Genomic DNA, 25,823 nt, shown 5'->3' with positions numbered 1-25,823 from the left:
TCGCTGTGAAACTAACACCACATAGTGTGAGAGACTCATCATTAATGCAAACTAAATGATGGAATATTAAAGATGTTTTGCAAGTGCAGTGTAATTGACCCGCGTCTTATTATTCATGATGTACTGTCTTGCGCTGTTTGAGAACAATTACAGCGCGTGCTAATGCAAACAGGGACTAGGTCCCAGGTTTTATGTATACGCCAAATTATGAACGCCTCAATGATTAATTTTTATCGTGTGCCGGTTATAAAATGTGCAGGTTTGCTATATTTGACATCTTGGACATACACAACCGAGACTGGAACGGCAATATTTGGCAGGATGGAGAGAACAGCAAAAGTTGTCTCAAGTTTTTATAAAAAAATTTTAAACAATAGGACAGATTCAACTATCGGACATGAATACCGGTACCATGGAGGACAAATTAATTAATAAATCTATTTCTAGATTCAAGCTGCATACTTTCTCTATAGTTGTCGAATCTAAGACTGCGCAACTTATAGCTAAGGTAAACAATTTCATTACAAAGACATGATGGTTGTGACGGCGACGCGACCTATGAAACACTATATAATAATGAGAGGTACTTTGTTATTATTAAGAAAACAATGTTCAGTTTTAAACAGATTACTGTAGTTATTAACTCCTCGCGGTTGAGTTATCGCGATGCCAACGAGTGGGAGCAATGCAACTATTGTGGTTCATTGAGGTTAACAGAGAGCAAGACTATTTGTTTTTAATATATAACCTCGATTTATTGGCATTGACTTGAATTGAGACACATTTGTTTCTCAATTCAAGTCATGCCAGTAAATCGAGGTTATATACTCAAAAACAAATAGTCTCTGTTAACCTCAATGAACCACAATAGTCGCATTGCTCCCACTCGTTGACATCTTCAATCCTCCATATTTGAAGATATCAGTACATTATCTTGCAAATACCCAACTGAATGCCCTATAAGACGTATGACAATCAAAGCAGTGAGCAAAGGTCATTCCTTCACTCATGTTAATATTTGATCTACAAGATTTAAATCCCCGATTACAAAACAACAATAACCTTGCATGGGGCACAGTGAGCCACTTGATTGCACATTCTACCTCCATGATTGAACATCTTAGAATAGTCCTCTACGCGCTTACTCCTGGGAAGCAAAACACATCAGGGTAAAACCATGAAGTTTCTTCATGTTCTGATCGTGGTGCTCCTTTTCTTGTCACTACAAGTGGGCGAATCAGAGTCCAAAAAACAACGTCGCAGCAGTAGTCGGAGGCGACCAACAAAACACCACCATGACAAAGTTACGACCAGCACGGCAGCACCAACAACAAGGGTTGAAACTAAGACACGGACAACAACAACTGCGCCACAACAACCCATGATGAAACACAAACCCCAGTTCAACATTAACGGTCCAGTACAGGATGCCCCACCTCTTGCAGCAAGGGGGCGGCGGTATTACGAGCGGGAGGCGGGGGCAGCGACTTTCGAGGCACCCCATGAAGTTGGAATCAGTTCTGTCAGATCAAATCGTATGAGCGTAGAGGAGAAACTCATACTGCTTGAAGCTCACAATGACTTCAGAGGACAAGTCAGCCCTACAGCTGCAGATATGGTCGTTCTTGTAAGTTAATTTTTACTCAACAATGCGTTCATATTTCGTATTCGAAGATGATTTTTCTTGTCTATCTTCATTAGACGACATATTACAACCTGACTTTGGAAAACGGAATTCCATTAATGCAAAGCAAAAACAGTTATCCATAGTTTGTATTAATAATAGCGTACACAAATATTCAGTATCGGAATTGTTGCAAACAAAGCAACCAACCATGGCAGGTACTTTGCAAACAAAGCAACCAACCATGGCAGGTACTTTATTGAATTGAAATGTTGCAAAACAGTTTCAATTGTTCTTGGGCTCCGACTCAACATTCAACCATCCTCGCAACCAGCGCGGTTTGTTTATCAACAGTTTGTTTACATCCTATTTTAACGTAGATAATTTTCGGTGTAGGCCTAGCACAAGAAGCTAGCGAAGCAATGGATTTTGTGTACGATCAATGTGAATAAGGAACCACTTTTACACTGAGTTGACAAGCATGGTTTCTGTTTTTGTATTCTTTTTAGTGCACTCCAGTTCTTAACCCTATTGATACGAGGGTCCTAGATAATTACTGCGTGTTAGACCCGACCCCCCCCCCCCCCCCGCGCAATGTGTATACAATTTATTTGCATTTTCCAATGATTTGTACATCGAGAGACTTCATTACCATCCCAAGCTTATATCTAGAATTATTTGAGCTTACTTTTTGGAATTGAATTTAAAATGAATTTTGGAATGAATTTGGAATTTAAAATGATCACAACAATGATAGTATAAACTTAACAATGTGGTTACCCCGCCCCCTTAAAGTGTATTTGTGTGTGGTTAAAATGTTACGCATTCTAATGAGGATTTTAGGGGGTATTTAAATCTGTACAATACGCTTATTGGTGTGACAGTGCGGCTTAACAGCTTAGGAATTCTTTTGAGGTGTTTTTTTTTTTTTGGGGGGGGCGGGGGGGGGGGGGGTACAGATTCTGTACAATATGACAATAGCGTGTTAAAGTATGGGAACATTCGGGGTGTAATATACACACGACCCCGTAATGCATAGTAAACAATCTAAAAAGCAAAAAAAATACAGGATTCGGACACTATAAAAACGATGCAACTATTATTGGACCAGTCTGTTTACAAAAAAAAAAATCAGGTAGTCGGTCTACATACAACCCCCTCCCCAAATAAATAAATAAACAAATAACATGAAATCATGACACACACAGGTCTTTCACCACACATTATTTAGACCATGTGTCATTAAATTCACGACCTTGACCGCATTTCATAAAGTTGTCTAATTTTGTTTCAGTTTCATTTGCTAAGCTAAATAAATTACTGAGCACCGGGCAAATGACTAATTGCCTGTAAAAGTGTAACTCTTTTTCCCTATACGCAACATGCTCCTGTAGAATAATGTTTGGACATGAACATTTCAAATGAACTTCATAAACTCTTACAATATTAACCATGTTCAGTGACATACAATGAGTTGTCAAACTTACTCTGCTTGTTCAGGATTCCCATAGATACACAGGACGACCATCTTGAAGTTAGCTCTGCTGCCATTAACCGGTGTTCATTCTGAAGGTCGAGTTGACTCTTGCTGGAAAAGTGTGTGCAAATTGTGGCGTAGTGTAGTAATGTCGTCTGCTTCATGTCGTCTGCGCTGCATTTCCAAACTTTTGGGTGACTGGCTAGAACTATCACTGGTTTGAAGGAAAACTGAGGTCCCTGGTCACTGTACATTTCCAGCCGAGTCTTTCCATTAATGTCAGACAATTTCCACCACCGGAAAGCTTTTCTGTAGATTTGAGCTAGCTGTAGGTCCCGTTAGTCCAATGCAATGTGCGTATTCCGTTGACTGGGCAGACTGTACAGAAAACATTTCAATAAAACAGAATGTCAATAAACCAGCGTGTCAATAAAGCAGCATGTCGGCACAGTTTTATTCCACAGACAATTTGCAACTAGTTGGAAGTATTCCTTTTGCTGGTTCACAAGTTTTTTCCCCTGAACTCCGGTCGTAAAGTGTAGCTCACCTCCCCTTTGAAAACAACAACATGAACTTTTTTACACGTTGTTTTGACAGCTCTATTCATTAACACTGTGTGTGTAACTTTCACATTTGGGGGTGTGTCGGGTTTCACTTACAAAACCGCACGAGCCATTACCTGTTGGAATTTGGCGCTCTATTCATATGCAAATAAGGCTTATGCAAATTAGGCAAATGCACGCGACCGCGCGTGGCACAAATGGGTGTGCTTCAAGATGGTATGTTAAAGATGTAAACACACTCTTGAAAAGCAATAGCACAGTTAGCTATACACGGCTATACGTAGGGTTCAGAATTTGTATGAATGATTTTACACACTGGGCTTGTAGTTTTATTTTTAAACCGTTAGTGGGGCGGGGGGGGTAGAACTTCCGTATTTCTTGACGGCTTGCAATAGAGAACTTCCTAGAATCACAATTATATTTTCATCTTATTTTGACGTGACTGCATGTTAGTTGTTTTGTTGTTTTAATGGGGAAAATAATTATATCACAATGATGAAAACAGTAATGAACAATTCGTTTTATATACTGTTTTGTATCACACAAATGTGTTTGGAATACGTCCTCGCACGGTCGAATACTAATTTAACATCAGTTTACTAATAAAGGTTTGCATGATAGTTTGCAAAAATAATATGCTCTGAGCTCAATTTCATAGAGCTTTCAAAAAATCCGCTTGACACGTTTCTTTGCTATTAAGCAAAAAAAAAAAGTTGGTCACCAGTCACAACAATGCAAGACCGATAACCTGTTCCTGCTATAACTTATAAGCAATACAAATAATATTATTATTTTGTTTTGCTTACGGATTTAACCCGTTATTTCATGGTCGTATATGCATGCCTGAAGTCTTTCTCATAACAATTTTTTTTGCAAAAAAAAACTCTTTCTCTTAATCTATACATTATTTCATAACGTCATTTTAGTGGTTCGTATATCAACGGGCCCAATTTCACAGAGCTGTTTATAAGCACAGAAAGTAGCTAACAGAATAAGGTCACATGCCAAAACACAAATTAACAAGTACAATTTGGTACTGTTGACCTGTTCATTTCTGCTTAGCACTTAACTGTCTAGCAATCTTTTCTGCATAAGCAGCTCTGGGAAATTGGGTCCAGGTCCCAATTTCATAGAGCTGTTAAACACGAAAATTTGCTTAGCATAAAATTTCTTGCTTGACAAAAAATGTGTAAAAATTAAACATTCACTTTTTACCCCACAAAATGTTGTGCTTAGTAGCTCTATGAAATTGGGCCCAGCTCTTCTTTGCGCTTTTCCAAGTAAGTCATAAACTTCTGGAGTTAAAGTTCACCCTACTACTTTATAAAAACCTTATCCTTTAAGGACTGGCATGATGGTCTTGCAGACATGGCCCAGTCATGGGCTGATGGTTGCTTCTTCGCCCACGGCGGTACATCGAGTGGTGGACAGTTCGGTTGGATTGGCCAGAATCTATGGGCCGGGAGCGGCACGAGCTGGGATGTCTACGGTATGGTGGAGAGCTGGTACAACGAGGTGCAGGATTACAACTACAACAACGGTAACTGCAATGGTGTATGCGGTCATTACACTCAGGTTTGTTGGACAAAATAACTTCTCTTTGAGAAAATGTGTGTTTTTCGCCAGTCTCCAGAGATTTTCAAAATAAATCAACAACAAAACGGTGACAATTCCGATCTGCATTTCGCTGAATTCCCTCTTTTCTCAAACAAAAACCGCGGGACCAATCTCTAAACCTTATCCTCTGTCGTGCAAAGCTACTCTAAAATAAATTCACGTATCATCAACATTTTGTTGTATTTTTGCAGGTTGTATGGGCGGAGACTACATTTGTGGGATGTGCACTCAAAACCTGTCCGTTCATTCAGGGCCTCTCTGGCTGGTCCCCAGCCACCATTTTGGTCTGCAACTACGGTGAAGGGTAACCAACTAATCTCTTTTCAGTATACCACCCCCCCCCCCCCCAAACCAATGTTCCAATACATGTAAAAACATCTATTGTACATTAAAGCACCCATCTAAAATATTCTAAAGAATTCCTAGGATTCCAGGCACAGAACTTGTTTTCACTTTTATCAAAGACTCATCCGGGCTGCAATCTCAAGTACCTTCCCCCTCTATCAAATACTTTATTTCCTTTTACGGTAAACACTTGCTTCGTCGTTGCATGTAATTCATGTAAAGTGTCTAATATAACTTTGTTTCCATTGGCAGCGGAAACTACGTGGGTATGAAGCCATACGTTAGTGGAGCACCGTGCAGCCAATGTCCTGCCGGCTATACGCAATGTATCGATGGGGAATTGTGCGGTACGTGAGTTGATGTATTTAAAACAGTCGACGTTTCGAGCGATGTGCTCTGTTCGTTTTCATGAGACAGATTATAACAATATCTGTATTTTTCCCTTTAATGCCAATAAAATTTCACACACGCATTCATCTCATAATATTGTTCTTCCAAATCTTCCTGCAACTAAACTGCCAGAGTCAAACTTATTCTTAAATAAAAGCTTGTACTCTAATTGAAGGAAAAAAGAGAGAAACTGTAAGTTGCTTGTCATAACAGCCAGATCTTGTTCGTACAGTTGTTGTTGTGTTTTATTATTAGTAGCTTATTTTTCAAATTTACTTTTAATCACCAGCACGCCCCGACCAGGTGCCTGATGGTGAAACTGTCGACGAACCTACCGAGACCGACACCCCAGACCAACCCGTGGAACCCGGACCAGGGACCGGTGATAACGGGGGCAATCCCGGTGGAGATAATGGCGAAAGTGGTCCCGATCAACCAACTTGTGAGTGCTATCAAATGACTATCTCAAACTTAACGATCTGGATATTCAATTTGTGTTCTGTAATATTGATCTTCTGTTGTGTCTTTTGTTGGTGTAAATGTTGTTGTTGTTGTTGTTGTAGTTGTTTTTGCTGCTGCTGCATTTTAGTTGTTGTTTTGTCTGTTTTTGTTTTGTTTTTTTGGTGTTTTTTTTGCTGCTGCTGTGCTGCTGTTGCTGTCGTTTCACGAAGATACCTTTTTGAAACAGTTCGGAATTCAACTATATAATATTAAAGGCTTTCAATAACATTTTATTTTTCTTTATAGTATAGACGTGTTTTACCTGCACTGGTTTCTTGGGTTGTGTGTGGGAGATTTGACTCTACACAGATGATCCCCCACATGGACATAAAGCCAATCTTCAATCGTGTAGGAATTACGCCCACTTCTCAGGGCTTTGTGGCCGTAACTGCATTAAGTGCAAATGTTACAATGTCTTCACACTTCGAATCAGAATTACGAGATTGAAACAGCTTTAACATTTATTTGCTTATTATAAGTTATTTTATTTTTCGCTGGGACGAAATCCCTCAACTAATGTTTCCAGTAAACACCTGTGGGAAGTGTCGTCTAAGTTGTTTATGTGTGTATGAAGCTATACAAAACATAAGATCAAAAAGAGTACAAACAATAACTTGAATCCCACTCGAACAGTATGCCTGTGTTATTTGTTTGTTGTTGGTTTTGTATATTTTTTATTTTTTTAGGTGTTCGGGCCAACAGCCCGGAACACCTCTTATTTTTGTTCGGTTTTTTTTTTTTATTGATACTTCTTCTTCTTCTTCTTCTTCTTCTTCTGTACGTCCCTTGTCCCCCTACAAAAACATCTTTTCAAACATCGTATGAACTTGAAACTTCACACATAGTTAGATATTTATTAGGAGAAGAAACCGTGTGAGTTACGTCATGATGACGTCATAAATTCTTGAGTTATGAATATTTAAAGTTTATTAATTCAAAAAATCATAACTTTTGATCTACATGAGGGATTTTTACAATCGAGACATCATCGGAATCGTCATTGAAAACTCCGTAAACGCCCCACAGACATGACCCCATTTTTATGTTGTCTTCCGGCTCAAAAGAGAGGTTGAAAATTTCAAAATTCACGTCTAAAGAACAACGTAAATCCCCATTGGTATGTGCATAAACATTGCACGTACATGTAGGCATACACACAACGTGTAGTGTATTAGCGGTGCAGCAGAGCACGCTCCAGTGATCTCCCATTCTGCTTGTTAGCGGCGATTGTCCGCTAAAAAAATCACACTTCCCAAGCACATATAAAGTTGAAACTTCACACATAGTTAGATATGTATAAGGAGAAGAAACCGTTTGAGTTATGTCACAATGACGTCATCAATTCTTGAGTTATGAATTTTCAAAGTTTATTATTTCAAAAAATCATAACTTTTGATCTACATGATGGGTTGTTACAATCGACACATCATCGGAAAGTTCGTTAAAAACTCCGTAAATGCCTCGCAGACGTGATCCCATTTTGAGCTCGTCTTCTGGTTCAAAATCGAGTTTGAAAGTTCACAATTTCTTGTATAAAGAATTACGAAATTTCCCCATTGGTTGTGCGTAACACTTGTGGCGTACACGTGTAGTGTATTAGGCATAATTTATTTGGTGGCATGCTGCCAAGTTTGTTGTACTCTGTGCCATAGCGTGATATGCATAGAGCTATATAGCTATGCAGAACGCTGCGAAAACGATTTCATTTCGATCTTCAGCGTCAAATTGTTCAAATGTTACCCTTCTGATGGCTTAGTGGTCAATGTGGAATTAAAGACGGAGTTTCGCTGAGATGGCCACCTACTTCAGTGATTCATGGAACTTTTAATTATGTAAGAAAATAACAGTACAAAATGACGAACATTGGTCATGTTTTGGTTAAACACCGAGAAGAATAGAGACGTTACATCGATCGACCACTCCCCCGGGTGAAGGGCGTTTTGGGCCCACGGAATTCACGTCAGTATTACGATATCTATTACTTCTTGAACTTAGCATAATCATCAATTGTTTTGATTATTTGTTAAAACAACTATCCAAGTTATTTTAAGTTAAATATTTTGAAGAAAAAAAATCTCTGAAATAACATAAGCCCTTTCAAACTTTCTCTAGTAGGAAAGGACGTTACGTAAACTAATCTATTTCTACCTCCATGCACAGACATGAATGTTACAATACAAAACATTCAAAGAAAACAGAATGGTTAAAACATAAGGCCCAAGCAATTAGAAGTGGTCTTGCTAAAATAAACTGCCGGATTAAACAAAACTTTAGTACAAACAAATCAATAAAACAATCCAGATTTTCATCTTCTTCTTCTCTTCGTCCCTTGTCCTCGAACAAAAGCACACTTCCCAAACTCGTATGAACTTGAAACTTCGCACATAGTTAGATATGCATTAGGAGTGGAATAATGTGTTAGTTAGGTCATGATGACGTCATCCATTCTTGAGTAATAAAAATTCAAATTATTATTTCAAAAAATACTTCTTTTTAAAAATATTATCAATAGAGCGCGAAAAAGCTTCATGAAGAATAGTCTTCGTTCAAGGCGGTTAAACATACATGCCCCTTACAGTCTTTTCTTCAGTCGTCAGTCAATATTTCCTAAGTTCATATTTCCTAAACTACATAAGCTATTTTGACAATCTGTACATCATATGAAAGGGCTTTACGTACTTGACAGAAATGGATATGTTGGTGAACTTTCGTTGACCTTTTGACCTGTTTAAACGGGAAGTGACTGTGAAATGATTTGAAAGGGCGTGGTTTATTGTCTTTTAGGTCGAAATAAACATCCTTTGATGCTTTACCATCACACCATACAAGTCTGGCAAAGGTCTGGTTTAAAACAAACATTACCGATGACGTCACCAAACATACACTTTTACTAGATGACGTAATCATGTAGTTTTGACAGTTTTTGTAATTTGAATCATTTATTACAAATCTTGAGAACAAAGCAAGGTGTAATATTTGTTTTTTAATCCAGGCTTTTACTCCCGGAAACCGAACACCTTGAGTTTGTTCACAAACTCTCAATCTCTAGTTAAATATTTTTTTGTTTGGGGGGGGGGGTGTTTGGAAAGGGTTGGCCTAACGTTCAAAGAATTGCCCAATAATGATGTGTATTCCGTTGGACTGTTTTTCTTCTTCTTTTCAAGTTTGTGGTGGGACTTTGGAGACAAAGTCGGGGGAGATCGCGTCACCAAACTGGCCGGTCCCGTACAGCTCCAACTTAGAATGTGAATGGATCATACGGGTAAGTGTCATCGTCATCTTCAAAGACAATGTTCGGATATGCTTTTTGTTACTCATCATCAAAAGAACATAAACTATTCTTACTACAAAAACTTCTGAAACTAGTCACGAAAACTTCTTGAAATAAGGCACGAAAACCAACTTCTTGATACACATGGTGTTACCGCAAACCAAAATATCGATAACTGACCATGCAATGTCTCAAATCCAGAAGAGGAAAACAAGGTTAGATTGATAGTTCCATTGATTTGATAGTTCAATCAGTGGCCGAAGACTCTTCAAAGGGAACCATTACAACCCATCATATAATTGTGTTGCTTTTTAATGATTGTATATTTTTAGGGTAAAAGAGACCAAACAGTGACTCTTGAGGTAACTTACATGGATATTGAAGCGGAGAGGCAGTGTGGGTGGGATTACCTGCAGGTCAAACCAAACGGAGAAACAGGAGGGAGCACAAAGTAAGTTCAAAAGAGACAAACCAAGAAATGTATATCTCCTCATCACTAACAGTCACATTGGTACTTGTAACAAAGTATTTTGGCTGGTTACCGTAAACCTGTAAGCATAATTATGTTGTGCTTAGCTACTTGTTATGCTTGTAAGCAGCTAAAACAATGTTGGTCTCAGATAAGAGGTTCCAAGTTATGTTGGTTTAATCCCCATCATCCTTTCTTCTACAAATTCCTCCCATCATCTCCCTCCCCCCATCTCATGATCTCCTAACTGTGTCTCTTCAGATACTGTGGCAATGTCACTCCATCTCCATTAACGTCGGAGGAAAATGAACTCAGGGTAATCTTCAAGAGTGATGGTTCTGTTAATAAGGGAGGTTTCGTAGCTTCGTACAGACTCAATGGTGGCATAGCAGAAACAGGTAAACAGAGAGGAAGTCTTAAGAGGAAGTTCAACCACTTCATCATCCATGTTTCTCCAGCTTTGGGAAAGTTGCAAGATTTGTTTATGTGTTGAATAATAACTACAAAATCTATAACTAAATTGCATGTGTTAACAAAGTCAAAACATCAATGAAAATGTCTGAGATATTCCAACTAGAGACATTCTGTACTCGATGGGACATGGTTTATAACCAACCACCCCCCCCCCCCGCTTTGCCCCCCTATTGTCTTCATTACGTGCTAAATAAACTCAGGAATTTGTTTGAGGATTTTAAGGGATTTGTCTTGGCAACAATAGATGAGTATAGTGTTCCTTTTCAAGTAAGACGGTCAAACTAATCGTTTGCCTATTGATATCAACGTGGCGATTTGTGATATATAGTATAATTTATCATTTTCTTTTTTGTTGCTTACGGTTTCTCTATAACTATTTTTTTCTTCTCGTGCTCAGATCCCGTTTGCGGTGGCATCATAACCGGAAAGAAAGGCAACATGAAGTCGCCGGGCTACCCAAAAAACTACTCCACTGGTCTCAACTGTCTGTGGACTATTGAGGTAAAGTATATAAGTGCAAACTAAAGGCATTTTCAAGTAACGGTTGGGAAAGAAGTTTTGCAACAGCTAATTGTACTTTCTCATTGTTGCTTTAATACTGACAAAAACAATATCATGTTTGATTTTGTTTGTTTGTCAACACACAGGTTGCAGATAATAAGCGTGTGAGACTAACCTTCCGAGATTTGCAAATTGAAGACGACCCGATGTGCGACTACGATAAAGTCACCATCCGTCTTGGAAATGAGAGACTTCCAATGGTGTAAGTAAACTCAGAGGAAGGGAATGTTTTCTAAACTTCTTCTATTAAAATATGGACAGGGCAACAGGAATGTTACCCAAAAGAAATAGTCGGACGTCTTGAGGCCAATAGCCAGAGATAAGTATGTGTAGACAGATATGATGCCTCGTAAAGATATATAACAAATTAGTGACGGGGAGGCATTTCTTTCGCTAACTGTCACATCGCAATTTTATCCTAAAATGTCTCCAAACATTGTCTGCTTGTCTTGCACTCATTAACAGACACGCAAGCTATTTTTTAGTGATATCATTAATTGACATCATCATGATATCTTTAAAAAAAAATCCAAACCACTTTACATTGCAGCAGAAGACACGTTGTCTCCGACCACACAGTCACGATGAACCAGGATACAGGATCATAATCCAACGGCACATCACATTTCACCATACAAAATGAAATCAGTAAAAACACCCGATACCAAAATACATAATGATGTTCTCTGATCATTTCTTTCTCGTCATTTTTGTGTCTACAGTTTATGCGGTAACGAGAAGCCGAACGGGAATCTGATATCAACAAGTAACAGAATGGAGATACATCTGATAAGTGACGGAGCGAACACTGCAAAGGGTTTCTCTGCAGCCTGGAAAGCCATTTAAATTATACCCATAAGTAAGGTTTAAAGCTTTGCAAGGTGTGATGAATAAACTATACTATTCAAAATGTTGCACCCGTGTCCGGTGATTTTGCAGTAAACCTACGCTGTTTGTCATTAGCTGACTCCATTATTTTTTTTAAAAAGCTTTTAAAAGTTAACACGTTTTCGTAGAATTTAAATTTTTAATTGACATTTTAATTGAAACTCTTACTAAAGCCTAGCAGTAATCTTGTTCATTTCCGGTTGTATTAAAAGGGATATTATCGAACAAAAGTTAAAGGTGTTACAAGTAGGCTGAGTGCACTAGTTAGGCTGTATATAAGATTATTTCTTTTTTAGTAGTCGTATAACATCATGAAGTAATTGTAATGTACAAGAACTTATTATGGTAAATAAATAGAACCTGTGAAGAATGTTAAGCATGATGGTATTCGATATCTTTCCTTCAATCCAATCCCGCCCCCCTCCCATCCAACCATGCACCACCCCCTCCCCCGGCATGCTTGGGTATAAATTGGAGTATCTTTCCTTCAATCAACCTCCCCCGCCCCCCTGAACCATCGGAACCCCTGATCCCCAGCCTGCTTGGAAGGATTCGGCACTCATATTTTTATCTCCGTTACCACCCGTTCTTCCCATTAAGCAAAAGGCCCTACTTAAAACAAAAAACAGCTTGGATCCACGGGTGATGGGACTGAACTGCCAAGTTTATGTTAAATACATCCTGTTTATTCTCACTAATTATAGGTATGTTAAATACTGTTTTCCTGAGCATATGGGCATATAATGAATCAAAAGAAAGAACGCAACCTCAGTCAGCCACTGATTACACTTTTCTAATTAACAGTGTAAAGGTGCGACAATAATTTTCTCACGAAACTGGTTTCCGATAATGACTATTGGGAAATCATCATCGCTCTAATCGCCTCGCTTGGGAATTATTCTGGACGCTATTTAAAACTTTCACAATTCACAGTTTATTAATGAACAATGCCGTGGAGGACGACACGCTCGCCAGTCGCTACTGCGTTTCTTTCTCTATGATGCGCACAAAAGGTACTGTGAACTTGTTTCAACCATGGATAATCCTACCTCCATGTTTCAACGCTTCATCGGTGTGAATTCTCATTGGTGAATTGAAAGAAACAACTGCATCAAATTGTTCATAATAGTGTCAGGAATGAAACGGTGCGTTAACCAAAGACAGTATTCAGTTAGACATCCCTCATCGGTGTTTTACGCAGGCCTAAAGAGGTCGTTCACTCCAGCTCCTGTGTATAAGTATCGTATAGTTTAGCCCCGCCCCCCCCCAAACGCCTTTTTATAGCGCCCTCTGTGGGTAGGAAACCCACGCACGCAACATCACTGGATGGGATGGCATGACTGACTGCAGGATGTGTGACAACAACACGGTTGGTGGTCTTTACTTTAGTCTAGTTTCCTCAATTGTTTCTGAGTGTTGGTTGAAGGTCTTAAAGTTGTCTCTCTATTCCTGAGAATACGGTGAGCATTTTCAATTAAGTGTGCGTGTGTTTACGTAATATTAAATAAAGGGAAGGATCAGGTTGTCAATTGATCGGTGAACTGACTTGTCACTTGTTGATTGTTCGATCATTTCTCATCCATTGCAATTGAATGCAGTTATCACACGGATGAGTAACCACACACATTATCCATATTATATTATCAGCAATCACCAACGCAAATAAACTTGAGCCCACTTCACTTGTTAAATGAAAATACTTCCTTTGATGAGAAATCCATAGAGTGCATGCTCCTGCCAAAAACTTCTTCATGTAAAACTCATGTTTATGTAGCAAAACGCAGTAAACTTCTAGTAACTACCTCCATCCATCCATCCCTGTTGTAACGAACTGACAGTCACAGTCACACTCACAGTGGATTTGTTTAAAACTGAAATCTGCAGTAGTAGAGAAGTACAATGTATGTAGGCATGGTAGGTAGGCAATGTCACATGTATTGACAGCGTCAGTTCGAATGGCAGGCCATCTGCCTTTATTTACTGCAGTTACACACTGGTGGCAAATGGCAAACAAAACAGCCGAGGACTAAACCAAATTCACTCCAAGTTGTCACGCTGGCTAGTTAAATGTTCAAAAGCCTCTTATTTTGGGGGGTTAGAAATATGGATTGGTGGAAAAGCTACAAATTCTTCCTAATATATTGATTAAAATATACATAATTTTGTTCCTTTTTTGCTCCTATCCTAGATTTAAGTTCTTTCTGTTGGTTGTCCTTTTGTTGGCTGTAAACTACAATGCTGCCTTCCATGAGTCCAGGTCGGGGTCGAGGTATGACGGTAGATGTTTCTTACGATTCTGACAAATCTCAGCGTCATTCTGGTAAAATATTTGTGATTATTTCATTCAGTCATTCACAACTTTTCATGTATTATAACCTCCCCCCCCTCCCAACAATGTATGTATAGTCTATCAACGATATTCAGTGCAAACTTTATCATTTCGTCTGTCTCTGTCTCTGCACCCTGTCAGAGACTGAATTTCAAGGGAAAATCTACAAGACCGCTGAAATTGTACCTCAAAAACTTCAACTGAGTCAGAACTGTTTAAAAATCACAACGATCAGAGTCAAAATGAAGGAGAAAGGCATTTTGTAACATTTATGATCAGTGATATTAAGGAATCTGAACTTTTGCATTTGTTTCTACACCCCCCCCCCCCCCCGCCCCCACCGTACTTCTTGTCAAGGGCTTTAAAATAAATTTGACTCAAGAGTTTGTTTGTTTTTTAAAGTGGACAATAATTTGGATTATTTTTGTTTCTTACTTTTATTATTAATCTAGAGCTCAGTTCAACATCCAGTGACGAGTCACCGGTGAACCCAACAGCAAGCTTTGCCTCCTATGATTCAAGCAATGGTCTGAACAGTCCACACATAGCATATGGAATGGAACCTCCGAGCCCACCCACTGCACAACAGCAATGGCAGCAGCAGCACAGTCTCCTGCCTCAACAGCAGCATTTGCAGTCCCAGCAGCAGCATTTACACTTTCAGCAGCACTTTCAACAGCAGCAAGCCTTCATAATGTTTCAACAACAGCAGCAGCAACAACAGCAACAACAGCAGCAGCAGCAAATTTGTGAAGACATTGGTAACAAACAACAGCAGCACAATCAGGTCACCCCTAACAACGTTTCACATCCACAACAAATTCGTATTTTGAAGCGACCACCACAACAGTCACAACAGCCACAACAGCTACATCAGCTACATCAGCTACATCAGCCACAACAACCGAATCAACAACTGCCACAACAGCAACAACAACCACAACAGCTACAGCAGCCACAGCAGCGACAACAGCCACATCAACAACATCAACAAAAACACCATCAACAACAACCACAACAGCCACATCAGCTATTGCAACAACCACAACAACAGCAGCTAAAACACGAACAACCGCAACAGCTACAACAGCTGCAACAACAACAGCTACAACAGTCACAACAACCGCAACAGCTACAACCACAACGACAACAACAACACCGACAGCCACAACAGCTAAAACAACAACAACAGGGACGCCAACAACATCAGAGCACAACCAGTCCACCTCAAGTTGGCTTCCCCAATATAGTTGCTCCATCCTTTCTTCCTTCCAACATTTCTCCCATGACTTTGAACTCTTTCATTGATACATCAGTCCCCCCACCACCCATCGGTGTACCCATTCCGGGTTTACATTTCCCTGCATCTGCAAAATCTCCTCCTTTTACGTACCCGACCACTACAACAGCCTTCCATGCCCAGCCTCCTCGTCCTACAAAACCGAGCGTGCCTTCACCAACTAAGCCCAAGATTTCTCCAGACCTTCAGCCTACGCACAGATCCCAACCTATGAAATGGAAGCCTGATGCAAATGGTGACCATGGTTCAGCTTTCACCTCCTTTGAAGACTCACAGTGGGATAACTTCGAGTTGGGAGGAGGTTACGCATCCCCAATTACTATGGATACGGGTGAGTAACACGGCAATAGAGTAATCCAAATCATTACTAGTTTGGCCGAGAAGTTAAGAGCACCGGACTGGGTTCGAGACCTGGTCATGACAATTGTGTCCTTCAGCAAGATACTTTTAACCCCATGAACACTTTTGTAAGCATTTGGGAAGGTAGTCCATTATGCTCTTAGTCAGGCCGCGTGGATGATACCCATGGCTACATCCTTGGGGAGTGCTCAACGAGTAGGTGGTAACTGGCAATGTGCCCCTGATGGCAGTTGATTTGGGTTGATAGCCAAAATTAGTAAGGTGTAGCCCTCACCTTTAAGTGGCAGTCCAGCAAGATGTTAGGCGATATCTCTTTAAAAATTGTTTGTTAACTGTACTGATCGGAAAACCTATCCAAAGTATTCTCACACTGTTTACAAATTATTATTTGTGTAATCTTAGAACTTCAAGGTCAATCACCGGTATTTGTGCCAAAAGCAGCGAACCAACATGTACAACCATCCCAAGGATCGAGCCAAAATGAGCAGCACTTTCAGACGAAGAAGCCATTTTTACAGACCAGAGATGCTACACAAGGACCAAAGCTGTGGATCAATAAAGACAAAGCTAAAGGGTAATTTGGGAAAGGGGAATGCTAATATCATCCGATAGGGTTTATTTTTTCTTATAAGTTCTCTGAACACAGAATTGTTTGATTAAATTTGATGCAATATATTTTTCAGCAAATTGTAATTGATCAAAGTCTTATATGGTCGAAGTTCTGTGGTTCATAATTAACACATACTCATATTTTCTCAAGGGAGAACAATTAATCATTGTGTTTAATGAGAACCTTTGTTGTCTTTCCTTATGAAGTCAATATTTGATTGTGACATCATCATTTGAAAACAAAACTGTAACTCCAGAATCTCATCAACAAAAATAGTGCATAGAGGTTCCTAATTTTTGTGGGAATGAGAAATGAGTACCAAAGTGTTTATCGATATCTTGTTCATGCAGGCGTGGAATACCAAAGAAAGACATCAAAGGACCATCAGCGAGCCAGTTCCCCAAACCACAACAAGGATACAACGTCTTTCCCCAGGGATACAGTACCGCTCCCAACGGAACCAGCTCCTCCTACCAGAGCCAGGGATCCACCAAACAGCAACAGGATGCTAGCAAGGCGGCACTGTCCAAAGAACAGAAGAAAAACGAGTACGAGTGGCAGAGTTTCAAGATCATTCGTAAAGTCCGCAAGCTTCTGGGAGGTCTGAAAGAAGATTCCGCAAGGGAGAAAGAGATAGCTGCTGAGATTGTCAAGATCATGAAAGCTGGTAGGTTGGATTCCGTAAACCTAGGTCTAATGATTTCAAGTTTAAAATGGTTCATGCTGATTGTTCACTTCATGAAGATTGACTTTGTCAAAAGTAAATCGGTGATGACGTTATAACAGAGTCTTCCACTGAAGAAGCAAGCCAGTTTTAATAAAATAAAATCTCTATATGTGTGGGTTAAGACAAGTTTTATTCTTTTTCTTTTGTGTTATCAGAGTCCAGTCGCCTTGCCTGCTTTCCTTGGCCCAAGGAGCAGTTTGTGGCTCTGGATGAGATCTTCGGCTGGGCCGTGGATAACTCAGATCTGCTCGATAAGGCTTGCAAGGTGATCCAAGAACTACACTGTAAGTATTTAGTTCTTCATAGGATTATTTTAGTCAAAATGTTTTATTAAAACTAAGATCAGGTAAAAGCGCTGAGTTTTGTTTTTCAGTATCCTTATTGGTGCATCTATCAATCTTATGTTTCAATTACTCTTACTTGCATAACCTGTGGTTTACTTTGTTTGTGTTTTTGGATAATTTGTTACTTAGGTTTGCACCCGCAGAACTTCCAAGAGGATCTTTTGAATGTGATTATGAAGAGACAAAGCCAGTATATTAAGGTATAGCTGAAAATGTAATCCTTTTTACTCATTAATCTACCAGTGGCTCAGAAAGGATTAAGTCTTGAAGAGTCAGGGCTAAGTCCAGTGGTTTTAGTGTAGGGCCAGTAAATATATGGTCAAGTCCTGCAGCAGTCTTGTGTTACATGGGTTTAATCGTTGACTAATGTTTTTGTTTGCATTGGGGATAAAGTATATAATTTGGTTGTTACCCTCGCACCAATGTGTATTGAGCACTGTATCCTCAGGACTTTCTTGAGTTCTGTGGGGCAGGGGGAAATCCACTCAGGTGGGATTCAAACCCACAACCTGCAGTCAGGGGGTATGACTCAGGTTGGATTTAAACCCTCGAACGACAGTAGGCAAATAACTTGGGTCAGATTCGCACCCACAACCTGCAGTCAGGGGATGTGTCATTCTTATAATTGAAACTTTCTTTTTCTTGTCAAAGGTCTCCACAGCAACGAATAAAGACAAGTTGTACACCACTTTCTGTGGCCTCCTGACCCAACTCTTCATTGTGTCTCGCTCCGCTACAAATGGCCTGAACAATATTACTGATAAACTGTTGGATAGTGTCGTCAACAAGTGGATCACGTGTGATTCACAGGTGAGATTAACATCAGTAACTTTCTTCTCGAATTTTCAAAATAATAAATACGTTTGAGGCACAGTTGTTGTGTACAGGCTGATTGAAGGAGAAGTTTTTTTTTAAATTGGTTCTTATTTAACCCACATATCCTAGTACATGTGTGCAGCTAGGTAAAGGCGCTTTAAAACATTATAATTCTTGTTCATCATTTATACTTTCAGGCCACCCGTCTACTTTCTCAAATCTTGAGTGGCATATACAACCCAATCTTGCAAACACAATACTGCTGCCTCTGTGGCGAAACAGTTCTACTCCTGGGGTGGCATGGGTGGCCATAACCATTTATTGTTGCTAGGAGACTGCTACTTTTGAGTATATTTTTTATTCTCACTTTTAACGATCAATTCTCAAACAGGGGACTGCAGATGATCCTGCGCTCCTGACAGAAGTGTACGCATCCTGCTTGAGGGCGCTCTTTGTTAACATTGGTCCTCAACTAGCCAGCTCCATGGACCAGCGATATAATAAACTGCTGAAGGATCAAGTGCTTGGTAGCAAGCCAAGGTATGTCTGTCACAGTTTCTTTTTTAACATTTTGGAAGTCCAGAAGTAGGCACTCGTGTGTCCATAACCTCACATTGGTGCATACATAGTTCTCTTATCCATTACATCTACACTATTTTTATGCAGTGTTTTCAATACACAATTGCAGATTTGTGAAAGAGGCAATGCTGAACTTGCTCTTATTAAGAGCAGCAGACTGGCAGGAGGAGGTGTTCTCCAAGAAAAACACCTTCCCAGAGGATCTGAAGGAGATTCCCGACCTGGCACAAAGATGCGGGGCAGCAGGAGAGGGTACCGAAGTATCGGATGAAGTGAACCAGAAAGAAGTGCTGAAGGTGGCGTCAGTTACAACCACAAGTGAAAATCTGCCAAAAACTGATCACACTCGACCAAGTGCAGAGACGATATCCCCTACTGAAGAAGTTGTATCGTCCACTACACCAAAGACGCAACCAGACAATCTGCAGGCCACGACTGCAATGTCTTCCCTCTCCTTACATTCTAGCAACAGCAACAACTCTAATTCCATCCTCAACAGTGATGATTGTCAACAGAATTTCAAAAGTGAGTGAAACAAAAAAAATGATTTTTTAGTTGTTTACCTCGTTTGCAATTTTCATGCAATACATCAGAATTATGTATGTTGAGCTTTGTACTCGTTCTTTCTTTTGTTTAAAATGTTGTCAACAGAATTTGGGGCTGAAAGGGTAAAAAGAATTTCATCAATCTCTTATTACACCGTTCACAATCAGAGACACTTCACCAATTCCCTTCAATAGCAAATCAGAACTTAAACGACCCCTTAACAACCACTTTTTCTGAAAAAAAGCTCAATTCAAGCAGGCTACCCCACTCAGGTAATCTTCCATTCTCCATTGATGTATAAGGAAGTTCCAACACTTCTGCTACACAAGTCCAAAAGGGAGCATGTTTAACCACCAGTCACTGATAATTATTCTGTCTTATTCTTTTACAGCTGGAATTAAAATTCAGACATCACAGCCACAGCAGAGGTAAGACACCAATAATCTTTTCCAAATAATTACTCGAACCCCAAACGAGGAGATTGCCTGTGATTGTTTTCAAAGAACTCAGCAATTTACGGAGTACGCAGTGTTTACATACAGCTCTTTATGTTCACCAATGACAATTTGCTGTTCTAAACCATTTTTTTTTCTTTCTTTTTTCTTTTTTTTCTCGCAGACCACAGTCAATGCAAACAAACTCCTCATCAGATGCAAGTAAATGCCTTCATGTTGACAACGTCCAATCAAACGGTATGCAAAACAAAGAACCACTGTCGTCATCGATGAGCATTTATGGCCCGCCATATACATCAGAAGATGCAGCTTTTCGTACCAGCAATGATATCCCTAATGCAACAGCTAACATACAAGAGAGGAAGCTCAGCAGCCCATCACATGTTGCATGGACAGCTACTAAACCTAGGAGTTCCCCTGCCACGGGTAGAGGTATGATGAGATTTGAGTATAGCTCAACATCCCCTCTAGCCTTCATTCAGAGTGGGCCTCCTCGGGATGCTGCCTTCAAAAGATATGACAGTGAGCGCCTTGAGAAGCAGACTACTACTAACCAACTGAGTAGTGATTATAGCACTGAGGTGGATCAAGTCTCCACAAGCTGCCCAACACAAGAGTATAAACCGTGGTCTTCTCCCAAGTTTAGCCAGGACTGTTGTGAGGATAGACCCGACTGTATGGAATCTTCTACTGGTGCTGATCGTAACACAACCGAGGATTTGGGAAAACTTGGCAAGTGGCCGAACCAAGGACACTCGCAGGACTCTGTTGAAGAAATAAACGATAAGTATTTTGCCTCTCAGGAAGATGACACTGAGCAATTTGCGCCAGTAACTTCTGGTGAGTCAAATGATAATGAAGAAACCAGTGGGGAACGACAGACACTTTTGACGACTCAGGAAGCCGTGTCGGAGAAGGATGAGGTAGAAGGAACTGCTTCTTCTGATAGCGATCTTGTTTGTCAAGACCCGCTTGCATCAGCCTCAAACATCCCTCCTGAGGATTCCAACCAGAAGCTAGCTCCAATGGTATCTGATGAGACATCAGTGGGACTCAATCATCATGAACAAATCCAATCCACCGCGACACCTGGCAAGCCAGCCTCCCCACAGGTGGTTAACTGCTCCCTATGTGGCAGTGACAGACATCGCACTCGCCAGTGCGCTACCTTCAAAAAGTACGCCCCGCATGTCAAGACAGATGACTGTGCGCCAGAAGAGACCCCAGAAGATGTCCAGAAACCAACTGCAGAGAAATTTGGAAGCTTCATCTTCTGCAGCAAATGTGGCCAGAAAGGTCACCTGGTATACGACTGTGCGGTCAGAGGTTCCTTTAATATCTTTCAGCAACAAAACGGCACTAGTTTTATTTAAAGTGATAATGTTCCTGTTCTTATTATGTGGCGTATGCTCACTTCATACAATTGGGGTCCAACAATGGAACTTATGACTTGACATTACATGCCACCATCTTAGAGGTAACACGTAATGAAACTTTGAAAAGCGCCTATCTCTGTGTGTGGGGTTCAAAGAAAGGGTCAATGAGCAACCTTTTGTTGACCTTTGACTGAGGTCACCCTACTCAAATGGCTTCATATGACTTAGGTCTATTTTCTAAGGCTCTTGCCTTTCCTATTTACTTTAAAGGGTACTCAAGTCCTCTCAGAATTTATTGGCTCTGTCATTTAAACAGAATGACCTTGAAACAAGCAATTTTGTGAACAACTACACAGGTTTGTGCCAAAACCTTGCGTGTGTTACAGGATATTGCAAGTTTGCAGTATAACTTCAACTTAAATAAAAGTGTACCTTTTGAATGTTTACATGTATATGTAAATGGGTTTTTGATTTTTTTCCTTGTTCCTTTTTTTTCTTTGGAGGGGGGGGGGTATGCAAAGTTCGGACATATTTATTCATTGTGCCACATGTTGCAGTGGAGCCAATTATATACATGATGGTTACGAGCTAGCTTGGTGGTCTAGTGGTAAGACATATGCTCTAGCAATGCAAAGGTTGTGGGTTTTAATCCCACCCAAGTGATTTGGGTGCGATTCTTTTTCTTCACAGAGGGTAGAAAATCGTCTTGTCTATTTGCATTCGACTGCATTTAGACCTGCATACGGACGTGTGCAATATGTTGTCTCTTGCATGCTAAGGTTTGGGGTTTCTATTATAGTTCTTAAATGTGTTTTGGTTCAATATGTTATTTATTTTTTTACTCAGTAATAATTGTGCAAAGTTTAAGAAAGTTTTTTTCTGAGAAAGACACCTTTTCTTTACCATACCCTATCGAACACATCTATGTTCAATTGCATGATTGTTTGGATATTGTAAGAGTATTATTGTAATTGTTAGGGAACTGCAGAATGAAACTCTATATACAATTATTAACACGTTTTGCATGAGGCTCTGCATGCTACGATTCTAACTCCCCCTTATGCAAGGTTGAGACTCAATACTAACTCAAAGGTCAGAAACTTGGATCCAGATCTTGTTTTTCATTTGAATAATACACGCCTCATTGTGTGAAAAAAATGTTGGCTCTGGATGTGATAAGTAGCTTTCAAGATTCTTCACTTTCAACTTCAAGAATATCGATGTACACTTACACATAAAGAGAAAGATCTTCTCTGAGAGCTTGTTCAAGTTACTGGTCTTGTTAAACAAATTCGGTCCAGCAACAATTTGGAGCTACAAGCCCTTTAGTCTTGTGGATTTTTCCCTCAAATTTGAGCCCTGGTTCAAGAGCATGACAGCAGTAGCCATGTATGACATTAGGGCTAGGGGGTCAATACACAGGAAACTTACCCGTTGATGTTTAATAAAATTAAAAAGTAGATAAATTAAGATGGAATTAGCAAGTTATTGTATTTGATTGACTTCCGTTTTCACTTTATTTTCAGTATTTACACATAATCACCACCATATTTTCATGATGTTTAATGCCATGATTAAATTAAATCTACTATAATTTAGTTTTTGGTTTTTACATTAAGAAAATAACAATAAAGGGGAGATATACCTTTATTTGGTTTCATGCACACAAACAAGCGCCATGTTTATCTATTGTGACACTCGTAATATACAAACTTGGACTTCAGTGCTTAAGCGCGAAAATAAGCTAAGCGCAAAAACAATTTATGCTCACCGCAATAGGGTTACCAGCCATACTACCTTAAGCATGTACCACTTGTGACTGGTTTCCTGCTAACGTTTGCTTGGCAGAACAAAAAAGTACAAAACGCAATTTCTGCTCTATGAGATTGGGTCCTTTTTCATTCTATTCTTTGTTTGACTGTAGTGCGCAGATTTGTGGAAGTAAATTGAATAGCTTCATTTGATTAAGTTAAATATTACATGTTCCTGTAATATGTTGACCAACGTGGCCTTTTTCAACAAGTCACACCGACACACTCAAGAGTACCTTCAAAAATGTCATTTAGTTTATAACATTCAACCATTATTCCCTCACAGTGGGTGCCCTACCTTGCCAGTACATGTATATTGATACACACCTTGCCATATTATATAAGACATGGAATAAAAACAAACTATATTCGTTTTGAAGAGAAAACATCTTGCAAATGAAGGTTACTTCTGTTAACATTGGTTTTGCTTTGATTTGAAAGTTGAAGGGGAAATATGTTATTTATTTTCTCCCCCCAACTTAAAAAACATAAAGTATTGGTTGAACAAGTAATGATAACCATCCATTAAGATGAATGGCTGGCATCTGTTGAATGTCAGTTGTTTACAAATACTAGGATGGCATGGTGTAATATGGTACAACTAAGTCTTTCAGTAAATTGGTAAAATTTTTCACACAATTTTATTAACTGTACTTACAGAGAAATTGTGTTAACTGGTCACATTTTTTTTATTGTTATTGTTGTTATAGGGTTTTGTTTTTTCAGTAAGTGGACAACAGAATTGGTCAAGGATCAGATATCACTTCCCAAACTTTTGTACTCCAGTGCTCACGAGTTCAGGCTATTTCAGGCCAAAATAACTTATATAACGTGTTTTATTAGCAAAGCGAGAAGCAAGGCTTTGAACAAAAATATGCATGATTTTGTTTTGTCGAATGAGTTTTTATTTTAAGATGCCTGTGTTTATCTAGCATGGTAATTTTACCTTTGATTCCCGAACCCTGACAAGAATACTGTATTTTTGTAACTGTCTTGCATTTACTTACATTCAATACAATTTTGGTTTTGTAAATGAACAAAAATGTTTGTGTTACTCAATTACATGTTCTGTTGCTGTTCCTTTTTTGTTAGGGTTTTATGGCTAGACATCAAACTCGCACTAATGCTAAAAATAGAAGCTTGATACCCGGAACTCGGATGACATGTCAAATCCACCAATGTACACACGCGTATAACGTCCAAGTTTTATGTGTACTCGCAAGTATTACAAACGTAATGCTGTGGTCTGGCGCGCTGATGCAGTGATTGAGCGAGAGCTAGTTAGTGGAATGCTTGTCTAATGCGTGGCTATTTTTAGCAAAAGTGACGCCATTAGTGTAGAGAGAGCTATTGATGATGAAGAAGAATTAAGAATACACGCATTAATCACAGTACCACGACCGTGGTCTTTCACATGATGCGTTAGTTTTTTTTCTGTTATTTTTTGGTGTTGATTATATCATTTTTTTTGGTGTTGGGGGTGGAGGGGGGGGGGTTCAAAGTACTCAAAGCACAAAATGGTATATACAAGTATAATGACTCGTCAGTAAAATGCGCTTCCACTTATACAAATGTTTCTGCTACAGAAAGGAAAACATTTTACCATTAAGCAGCGCTATGAAATGGGACCCAGAACATGGAAACATTGATTGATTTTCAGAGAACTCTCTTTAGAATCAAGGAGAGTTGGCAACTCTGAATTAATAGTGCTTTATTTCTACTCCTATTGCATCTCTAATCAAAACCAGCATTATACATGCATACATCACAGCATGCATATCTGTACATGCCATATGGTCACAGTCAAAATAATATTCATAAAATTAGTTTCTTATAATACAAATTGTACATAAAAATACACAAGGAGTTAAGTAGAATATGTAGCATACGACAAACGTGGGATTCTTTGCAAGAAGACGTTCAATTGTCGGAGGTCTGGGTTTATACGAGTAAAGTTTTCCTAACCAATTTAGGTGCAATACAAGCAGACAACATTCATCATTATACCATGGTAATAGATTGTGAATTTTTATTGATGTGCTACTAAGACGCAAGTACGTGGCTCGAGAAAACATAAATGATGTACCATCTGGGGTACATAAACTTGATCATGCCCACCAAGAGTCATTTTTCACAATATTTTAAATAGCTCTGGGGTGTCATGGCAATAGTTAAATAAAGAAATATAATTTCTTTCACTGAGCCAAAAGGGTACAGGGTTTTTTAGTTCAACAGTACATCCACTGTCAGAACTTCCCAACACTTCCAGACAGACATTTCATTGGAGCGAAGCTTTCCAGCTCATCCTAAGCAGCTAGGTACAACTCAAAGCGATTCACACCTCAATGAAGTTGACCCAAAGTTTGACAGTTACAAAAACTGAGAGTACA

General features: G+C 39.4%; 2 protein-coding genes across 4 annotated transcripts; both read left to right on the top strand.

Moving 5' to 3' along the window:
- The first annotated feature begins 1,073 nt into the window (after positions 1-1,073).
- LOC139941007 (uncharacterized) lies at positions 1,074-12,559 on the top strand. Its single transcript, XM_071937419.1, has 11 exons — positions 1,074-1,627; positions 5,009-5,239; positions 5,473-5,585; positions 5,879-5,973; positions 6,306-6,458; positions 9,682-9,779; positions 10,121-10,239; positions 10,519-10,655; positions 11,129-11,232; positions 11,379-11,494; positions 12,015-12,559. Exons 1-11 carry the CDS (start codon positions 1,178-1,180, stop codon positions 12,136-12,138), a joined length of 1,740 nt encoding a protein of 579 aa, XP_071793520.1. The 5' UTR covers positions 1,074-1,177; the 3' UTR covers positions 12,139-12,559.
- Positions 12,560-13,509: 950 nt separating this feature from the next.
- Positions 13,510-25,812, top strand: LOC139940275 (uncharacterized). Of its 3 annotated transcripts, none has more exons than XM_071936469.1 (12): positions 13,510-13,640; positions 14,369-14,449; positions 14,962-16,140; positions 16,572-16,743; positions 17,130-17,446; positions 17,662-17,790; positions 17,980-18,050; positions 18,502-18,660; positions 19,058-19,206; positions 19,355-19,770; positions 20,183-20,219; positions 20,410-25,812. In XM_071936469.1, the coding sequence occupies exons 2-12, from the start codon at positions 14,416-14,418 to the stop codon at positions 21,617-21,619; spliced, it is 3,873 nt and encodes a 1,290-aa protein (XP_071792570.1). In that variant the 5' UTR covers positions 13,510-13,640; positions 14,369-14,415; the 3' UTR covers positions 21,620-25,812. The 3 variants fall into 3 exon arrangements, with proteins under 3 accessions (XP_071792570.1, XP_071792568.1, XP_071792569.1); XM_071936467.1 differs by having other exon boundaries at positions 14,369-14,500; XM_071936468.1 differs by having other exon boundaries at positions 13,521-13,549; positions 14,369-14,500.
- The last annotated feature ends 11 nt before the right edge of the window (positions 25,813-25,823 follow it).

The sequence above is a fragment of the Asterias amurensis genome, chromosome 8 (genome assembly GCF_032118995.1).
Source record: "Asterias amurensis chromosome 8, ASM3211899v1".
NCBI classification, from domain to species: Eukaryota; Metazoa; Echinodermata; class Asteroidea; order Forcipulatida; family Asteriidae; genus Asterias; species Asterias amurensis.
The sequence above is the reverse complement of the archived record's forward strand: the minus strand, read 5'-3'. Positions and strand labels throughout refer to the sequence as shown.